Source organism: Sardina pilchardus, chromosome 22 (assembly GCF_963854185.1).
Source record: "Sardina pilchardus chromosome 22, fSarPil1.1, whole genome shotgun sequence".
NCBI lineage: Eukaryota > Metazoa > Chordata > Actinopteri > Clupeiformes > Clupeidae > Sardina > Sardina pilchardus.
The window spans coordinates 8,034,935-8,044,326 of record NC_085015.1 but is presented as its reverse complement, the minus strand read 5'-3'; the positions used below and the strand labels follow the sequence as shown (position 1 = coordinate 8,044,326).

The 9,392-nt window shown below is 43.6% G+C and overlaps 1 protein-coding gene across 1 annotated transcript; it reads right to left on the bottom strand.

The window, feature by feature from the left end:
* Window positions 1–4,135: 4,135 nt before the first annotated feature.
* On the bottom strand, window positions 4,136–7,124 carry LOC134069933 (cytochrome P450 26A1). Its single transcript, XM_062526082.1, has 7 exons — window positions 6,865–7,124; window positions 6,458–6,682; window positions 6,055–6,336; window positions 5,769–5,918; window positions 5,481–5,615; window positions 5,117–5,269; window positions 4,136–4,844 (listed from the first exon to the last, which is right to left on the bottom strand). Exons 1-7 carry the CDS (start codon window positions 7,051–7,053, stop codon window positions 4,506–4,508), a joined length of 1,473 nt encoding a protein of 490 aa, XP_062382066.1. The 5' UTR covers window positions 7,054–7,124; the 3' UTR covers window positions 4,136–4,505.
* Between the last annotated feature and the right edge of the window lie 2,268 nt (window positions 7,125–9,392).

Sequence of the window (9,392 nt, the reverse complement as noted above, 5' to 3'; positions counted from 1 at the left end):
TATGTCTGAAGAGAGGGTGTCTTTCTGAGCGGAATACGGAACACTTCTGGCTTTGAAGAGGCCCAGATTCTGAAAAGATCAGAGCCGAATCCGCCTTCAAAATGCAGGGATTCTGGAATTTTGTCAGAGTTCCAGAGCTCAGCATCCCAAACAGGAAGAAGAAAGCAATCAGATGCACCCTGCTGCCACCTATCGAACCATGTTTAGATGAAAAATATTTTTTTTTCTAACCAAGCCTTAATTTATCAACCATTATTTATTCAGGGGAAGAATGACTGAACATATTAAGCTCTTTTACAGCAATGAGCCGGAATTCACAATCAAATAACAAATAACATCAAAAAAGAGAGAATATGACAGTGTACAGTATATAGTATTTAATTGATCTAATATTTTCATCAAAGCCTTACATACCAGAGAAAAAAAACTATTCAAATGAACATGAAAATATGCCAGGGGCTCTCAATATGCTAATGCTCCCAGTTTAAATGCCAATTGAAATGTTTACCAAAGCATTTCCATGTTAATAACAATGCCCTGGGTAGTCGAAGCACACTTAGCAGTAGCACTCAATGTTGACCTACCCTAGAGTCCTGTAGTTATCCTTCAGAGATTCAGCATGTCAGAACATTTAGCATATTCACAACCACCTATCCATGATCGGTTGATTAGATTAAAGCAATGCCTTTTCAACTATTGATAGTTTTAACACGTAGTACAAACACTAGTCATTTGTGCCGTGACAGAAGTTTGCCATGGGGACAGAAAGATATCACTTTGAAATACTATGTGGATTAGCAAAGCAAGAGATGAATTCTACAGTATTAGACGCAGCGTGAATATTTTTGTACTGTGTACTCTCTGTTTATCTTACCCTTGACATTTACAGCAGTCCAACAATGTGCTTGTGTGTTTGTGTGTGTGTGTGTGTGTGTGTGTGCGTGTGTGCGCTTTACGGCAGTCCAACAATGTGTTTCCCATTTAAAAGCAACAAATTCACAGGGTGTTTAAATGTGTTCTTTTTAAAAAACAAATGATGTTTTCCATGCCATTCTGATTACTCGTAATCTACAGTAAATAATTTGGAAATGCGGTTTCTATCACTCATCCACACACACACAGACACACACACACACACACACACACACAATACACGCACTGGCACTCGTTGGGTCAGCCAGGGGTGTTCATCTCTGCACGTACCCCTTTATGTTTATTTCCATGTGCCGTAAGTGCAGTGGGCTGACTGGGCAGTCGTAGCGTCCCCCCCCCACCCACCCCCACCCCCTTCAGCGGTGAGGTCATGCCTTTCTGTGAGCTGAACTCTCTCTGACCCACGAGGACCTGAGAAAGCCCTCCACTTGATTATAAATAATAGCAGCGCGCCGCTACTAGGTAATCCGATTGGGAGCTGGAGAGGTAGCGATGCTGTGTGTGTGTGTGTGTGTGTGAGAGAGAGAGAGAGAGAGAGAGTGTGTGTGTGTGTGTGTGTGTGTGTGTGTGAGAGAGAGTGTGTGTGTGTGTGTGTGGCTCATATGATACATCAGGAGGGCAAGAGGACAGTAGACATGTAAATAGCATCAAGTGGATGGTTTTCCCCTTTGAGCCGACGCTGATGGTAATGAAGAGGCCGTTTGCACCTCGGCACGCATGCAGGAATGAGAGGGAGAGGAGGGGGAGAGAGAGAGAGATAGAGAGAGGGAGGAAGAGGAGGGGGAGAGAGAGGAAGAGGAGGGGGAGAGGGAGAGAGAGGGAGAGAGAGGGAGGGAGGGAGAGAGAGATAGTAAGAGGGGTAGAGAGAGGGAGAGAGACATGAGGAGAGGAGGGGGAGAGAGAGATGTGGAAATACAGAGAGGGTGTAGAGAGAGAGAGAGAGAAAAAGGTAGCGGGTTAGAGAGAAGGAGAGAGAAGGATAGAGAGAGAGATGGGGAGAGGGAGTTAGAGGATTAGAGAGAGGGACAGAGACGGAGAGGCGGAGGAGAGAGAGTTAGAGGAAGAGAGAAATATTAGGAAAGAAACAGAAAGAAAGAAGAAAGTGGGAAATTGAATATATGAGAGAAATAAGGAGAGTGTACAAAAGTGAAGGGAAGAAAAAGGGGGAATCGAACAGATGTCAGTTGAGACAAGCTTCATATGTGTTGTCATATGTTTTCTGTTCCCGGATACAGTGAGTGTGTGGAATTCCCTAGAAGAAGCCGCTGATGAAGTCAGTGCACTCTTCTGTGGAAGCATGGCACATTGCCACCATATAGCCTACCTCACCATAAGGGCATCTGGAAGTCTGACACATATGACTGACACATATGAAGATACACACAAACTTGAGTCACAACAATCTGAAAGGAAGTGACATCATGTAATTACATACGCCAGCATTTCTACTTTTTACGTACGCCAGCATTTCTACCTTTTCCACTCTGCAATTTTCAGATCTGTTTTACATCTGTTTTCGCTGAACAGATCCCATGGTCACAGTTTTTGGTCAACTTAGCAACTGTTTATCTTTTTTTGAAAAGATTGTTGTGAAACAATTAAAAACTGTATTGATATATTTACCATCTTTGAAGGATTAACTCGCTTTGATAAAACTTTGCGAAGAGAAAGAAAAACGTGTTTGGGCGCCAACTTTTTCCCCCTGCATCCTTGGGATTTTTCAATAACCAAACAGCACACCCAGTGAGTATACGGCCCTAGCCTAGCTACGATGCAGGGCCAATAACCATTACATTGATTTACACATCCGAGGCTGATTAAAGAGAGGAACGGGTCTAAATCCTTTTTTCAATTTGGCCACTATAAATTCTGCAAAAAAATACGTGTGAATTCGGGCGAAACACAAAACAAAACAGAACGCTTTCGGCGTGTTTTTTTTTTCACCGTCTGTGCTCTGTCGGCGTTGAACAATAGGTCAGGCGGATATCCCTCAGAGGATGCGAGGAGGAAAAGTTCAGCCGCATCCATCATGGAGACTTGAGGTTCTCGCCGATAGGTGGGGCGGGCATAAAGGTGTCAGGCACAGAGGCTGGGGAGTGGGTGTAAATCAGACCGCCCGGCACGGGCCCAGGGCCCAGCCTATACACACACACACACACACACACACACACACACACACACACACACACACACACACACAAACCACAAACAATCTCTGCATTCACCAGCATTGCTCATCAACCTCCTAGACACAAACAAACACACTCACTCATGCACACTCACTTATGCACAGTGCACACACACACACACACACAAACACACACAATCTGGCAAGACGGTAGCAGTGTCTGTCTGTCTGTGGAGGAGTGTGTTATTTGTTTGTGTACATGTTCTTGTTATTTATTAAACGTGTGTACAGGCTGTGTCAACACATGTCCCCCCTGGGAACAATAAAGCATGATTTATAAATCTCACTTAAAAAGACATCTCAGGCTTCAAAAAAGAGGACACGTGGGCCTAAGAACATGTTTCGATCCTTCTAGAAAGCTACTAGGTAGCAGTGCCACACTCTGGGGGCATGAATATGGGGGCTCTTGAACATGCCCCCAAAGTGTAGCACTCTAGTGTAACTGCTTAGCAGCTCTTGCTGTTGTCTGTAGCTACTCGAGCTAGACAGAACCGATCCCCCCCCCCCCCCTTTCCGTACCGACAGTACTTGGTGACCTTGAGAAATAGATATAAATGTGATATCGCTGTAATTCACCTTCAACTCAACTCTAGAGCCGGAACCAAAGTGAATGTACTTTACTGCTCCCAATCCTTTGCCTGCATGGCTTTCTGCCCACCAGTGTCCTTGAGATTATGCTCATGTTTATGCAGACCATTCATTTAGATAACACAGATTACTTTGGAGATTGTTTGTTTGTGTTAGTGTTAGGGTTTGTTTACATGTATTCATTCACAGCCATCATTACAAACTACTTCAGCTGCGAGTGTTGAGGCTCTGTGCATCTGTGATGAAGTGTATTTCCAAGCTCCAATCTGAAAGATACGTTTTTTCCCCCCCTTGTATAACCAAGGTGATCTCTAGGAATTGAGGAAATATACGTAGGTTTTGACCTGCATGAATGAAACTGCTTTGAGTTTTGGTGCTGGTGTTTGTCTGGTTCAAAGAGGCATAACCCACACATCAGTGTAAATTGCTTTTTTTTTATTAAATAAAGCCCATACAATAAAGTCTCATTTAAATAAGTTCCATACAATACAAAAAACACTATATAAAATGGCTACATTACAAATATACATCACGGACACCTGAGAAAAGAATTCAAGTAGTCCATGAACAGAGTGCCCTTTGTTTAAAAAATATGGAGTTTTATATATATATTTACATACATACATACATCTATCTGTATTAACAAAAATCATATATATAAAAATGTTAAATACCCAGTCATTTCATCTAAAACATTTTAAATATGTCTATGTACATCTTCCATGCTAATTGGCAATATACAGATTTTTGAGGGGTGGGGGGAAGAGTTGGAGGGTTGAGGTGTTGAAGTGGGTTATTAATTTTTAACGTAACTACTGAATCGGGTGGGAAGGTTGTCCGAAGGGTATACCGTCGGTGCGGTTTTCATGGTTGGGGGTCCATTTGACAGAGTCCAGTTACACTGCTGCGTGAGCTCGATGAGGAATGTTTTGAGGAGCACCTTGGCAAACTCCTTCCCCACACACATGCGCGAGCCACCACCGAACGGGATGTAGTTGAACCTCGAGGAGTCCTCGGACGCCTTGGACATAAAGCGCTCCGGACGGAAGTCCTCCTTGTTGGGGAAGATGTCTGCGACGTCGTGGGTGTCACAGATGCTGTAGATGACATTCCAGCCCTTAGGAATCTGGTAACCCTGTGCAGCAGAGGTGGAGAGAGAGGAGTCAGTTAAAAGGTTCAAAAAGGGAAAATTGGAGCCTGAAACATAAACTGCAGATTTCTAAACACTCTGACATTCCCTAAAATGACAAATCCAGAAGTAAACTTATTGACCCAAACAGAAGTAAATCGTGTGCCTTCGATTTCCTCTGGAATTTCTAACAAAACTAAAATGTACTGGGCTCTCGACTTCCACCTCCCAGTTTAAACCTTGATATTTAACAAAGAAATGGCTAAGAAAAGACTTACGTTGAGTTCAAATGTCTTGAGGGCGACTCGGAAGCCCCCAGGGACCGGAGGGTTGATGCGGAGAGTCTCCTTGATCACACTGCCAGTGTACTTCAGCTGCTCCAACAACTCCATGCTCGGAGTCTTTCCCTCTGAGTACATCCCAGCCTCCTCCTGCAATGCACATAAAACAAAACTTTTGGGTTAGGCGACAGGTTCTTCAGTCAAACTCTGGTCGTGTGATCTGTGCATAAAATTAGCCTCCCCTTTTGATAGAGAATAAATGAAATGATCACACCTATTTATTACACAAATTAAATGCATTTAAAAGCATGAATGAAAATAGAGAATAAGAATTGGTAAAGGTGTGTAGGTAGTAGCTCACCTTCTCATGCAGTTCCTCGCGCACTTTCTGGACAACTTCTGGATGCAGCCCAAGAAACATCACCAGGGAAGTGGCTGTGCTGGCAGTGGTCTCGTGCCCTCCAAATAACAACTCTGTGGCAGCTTCCTTTATTGCCTGGGGAAAACAAATGTATTCATTAAGAAACTGCTACATACTGCACTGCACTTTAACAATACTGTTAAAGCTGAAGGCAACTGTGTGACTGCTCTTGGATGTGTGAGTGCAGATAGCACGTGAGTAAAGAACAGTTGAGTGTGAGACTCTTACCTGCATACTAAAGGGCTCTTCACATTTCCTGCTGTTCTCGATCAGTAACTGAAGAGCATCTTTGTACTGGCGCTCAGAATCCTCCTCTTGGAGTTTCTTCTGAATGTTCTCTTCAATTTTGGAGTGGATAAAATTGCGGGCTTTCAGTCCCTACAAAGACAACAAACACCCCAACGTTAGCATAACAGGTCAATGTTCTCATTTCTAGACCGTTTCCAAACTTTTTTTTTTTTTTTTTGTGATTATATTAAATATTATGAGAAAATATAAAAGTCAAGTTACTCACCCGATAGAGACCACTGAAAGGCACGTCAATTGGGAGAGAAAACAGATTCTTGATCATTTCCTCGAACGCTTCGACCAGCTGCTGCTCGTCAGTCTTGATCTGATCAGGCTCGAAACCGAGAAGGATCCTCATTGCGATGCGGAACATAAGTCGCTTCATCTCGGGGTACACGAGCACACACGCGTCGCGCTGAAGCCAGTCCTTCAGCGCGCTCCTAACCTCCTCCTGGATGACTGGGATATAGTGCTCGAGCGCTTCCCGGGAAAATGCCTTCATAATCGCCTGCGAAATTGCGAATTGAGTTCATGGATTAATTTCACGTTCACTGAGATTATACTCGACCAAGCAATATTAAGAAAGGACAGCGGACAGTAGTATTAGGACATAGCAATGGTTTTCTTACCCTTTTCTTGTTCTTGTGTTGGGATCCGTGGACATTGGAGAGAGTATCTGAGCCCAGGATGGTCCTTACGGAGGCGGGCCACTGGGCAGCAACAAGTTTGTGTTCGCCCAACAGAATCTGTCTCACGTTGTCAGCGCCCAGTACGCGCACAGTAGGATTGCCGAATAGGTGAGTTTTGTAGATATATCCATATTTCTGCCGCTTCATCCGCAAGAATTTTCTCCTCTGAAGTCAGAAGAAAGATACGTGTTATGCGCATGGATTAAGGACTGGTTTCTTTTTAAAAGGACAACTGTATCATAAATACTCGGCGAACGGGAGTTTTAGCTATAGTTGTCCGTCTAACTTTCATATAAAAACACTGCAAAATGAGGAATTTCACTAAAAGGAACAGAACTGGGACATACCTGAAGAATCAGTTGAAGCGTCTCTCCAATGAACGGTATGCCCATTGTACCTGGGGGCAGGGGACGTGGGCAGCTGGAGTCGTGTCCACGGATCATGAAAATCTCCCACAATTTCACCGCTACTAAAAATAGCAGAACTGGAAGCACCAGAGTGCAAAGTAAAGTTACAGCCAGAGAATAGAAACCCATGATGATGGCTTTTTTTCTGAAGGAGTCGCAGCCAAAATATCAGGAGCAGTGTTTACGCACAAGTGAAATGTCTCTGTGTTTATGCGGCCTTTATATACGCCGCGTCTCAGCCTCCTTTTACCTTGTGCGGATAAATTAGTTCACACAAAGTTCATCTTTAATTGTGGTGTCATCTCGCCCCGCCCACACAGGGCAGAAGCCGCTCTAAACCCTGAGCCATTTGTTACAGGCGCATTTTAATACTACCTCCTGTTGAAACTTAGACAATCCGAGGATTTAACTTTGAAAAGGTGTTAATTCCCCGACACAATGGGAAGCACCCAAGGTTCTTTGTCGGGAATATTCGGTAGTTTACACTCATTACTTCGACTTAAGCGCTGTCTGCAGTGCTTGGGCGGGTTTAATTGAGTTGCATTTAAACTATTTAAATCCTCTATTTACCTCAAACATAATCCCCGTCCAATTAAACTCACCACCATCGATAAAGGCGAATCAGATAGTGAAATGATAGTCTGGTAGTCAAATTGTTTTGTATCTTGTACTGTGGCGCAAATTATTTTATTTTATACAAGCTTTAAATTCGTGGGAAAAGTTGGAGCAAGTTTCAAGACTCGAACTGGCTATGGACAACTGACACTGTTCAGCGTTTCTAATCAAATTCCAGACTTTAACCTCGTTCCTAACTACCTCGCATTTACTGCCTCCCCGTGTAACTAATGACAGCGGATCAGAGCGTGGAGGGACTCACCGACATAAAAAAAAATATGATCGCTAGCTTGCGGCGGGTTCAAACTTGGGTCAGCTTAAGAAGTGACAGAGCGAAGCAAGGTTACCGGTACACCAGAAGTAAACACCATGAACCACCCACCGCATTGAGAATTACTTTTTTTACGACAGCCATAACGTGGAAAAGGGGCAGACCGGGTAGTCAGTCAAGGAAGAGACAGAATGGCTCCAAATTTTACAGCAACGCATTATGGATTTCCCGTTTCTCATTCTTTGATGTGTCCCACTTTGCTGCCGGAGCGCTTGCCCTGCGTTTCACCTTTGATTCTTTGTGGGGACCACGGGCGAAGACAGAGAGAAGTCATGCATTTGACATCCACGTTGGGCAGCTTCGCAGGCTTCATTCATTTAATGCCATTGACTCGGATCACATTTCTACACACCCGCTGTAATACTTGGCTGTTAACACTTGCTTAACCGGATCGAATAGCCGACCCAGGGTGAGCCGTCAAACTGTGCCATCTTGGTGAATTTATGCAATTACGCGCTTCCCCTGCTGGTAATCGTAAACAATGTAAAAAAGCTGAACTGTATCAACGCAATCTGGTACGTTACAAAGATGCCACCCGAAGTTCAAGTGTAGTTCATTCTCACTGTACAGCTATAAATATGGAATGAAGTATTAGCCTAATGCACGCTTCATCATGATCATCATAGGAAAACCAGTTTTTTTTTTATCTGTCGTTATTGGAGCCTAATGCTCCAACCAACTGTGGCCATGTGAGGAAATTGCATTCTCCCTTGAAATAGAAAATAAATAAACAAATGCGCGTTCTACCTGGGCAAGCTGCCAGTTCTAGTCAAATTACAGATGAGCGCGATTAGCTTAAAACATCAGTGTAGATGTGTCAATTCGTAAAGCAATACTTCACAGTAGTGTCGCGTTAAAGGATTTCCTAACATCTGATTTTGCGTAGCAAATTGTGTTTACTTTTGTTATAATAATAATAATAATAATAGATTTTTGATATAACTTAAAATTCGCCACCCAAGTAGTTGCCGACGCGTTCGCATTTTTCAAGTCACCTAAAACATTTTGTGTGTGTGTGCGTGTCTGTGTGCGACGTGGTTTGTACGGTGAGACAGAAAGCGCGCATCGTTAACGCTATCGTGCTGGAGGCTTCTGCAATTCCCCAAGGGCTCTTCCCCACGTTCCCAAGCGCTGACCCGCGCGTGACCTATGCAACACGGACCCTGACATCCCGGTGAACTCTAGCGCAAAGCTCGCCAAGTTCACTGTCCATCAAATAACGAGATACGGGAGCCCAAGAGGCAGTAATTACTGCAGCGAGGCTTTATTATCCCCACTGTGATCCATTCACTGGCTGTCAATCACACAAATCAAATAAAAGAGATAATTAAAAACACTTACAGTAATCTGGTAATTGGGTCAAGAGATGAACAACCCGTTCAGTTGTATGAAAAGAAACTTTAATTGGAGTTGTTGACGGGGGCGCTTGAATATTTTTTATCACAACAAAAAATGTTAACCATATTATTCTTGGATAGCAAACACGATGAATTGACAGGCCATAAAGCAACTGATAATGAGA

Coding starts and splice junctions, on each gene's coding strand:
- LOC134069933 (XM_062526082.1), bottom strand. CDS start 7,053: ATGGGTTTCTATTCTCTGGCTGTAACTTTACTTTGCACTCTGGTGCTT. Junction 6,683..6,864: donor CGCTTCAACTGATTCTTCAG/GTATGTCCCAGT, acceptor TTCTGACTTCAG/AGGAGAAAATTCTTGCGGAT. Junction 4,845..5,116: donor TCAAGACATTTGAACTCAAC/GTAAGTCTTTTC, acceptor TCTGCTGCACAG/GGTTACCAGATTCCTAAGGG.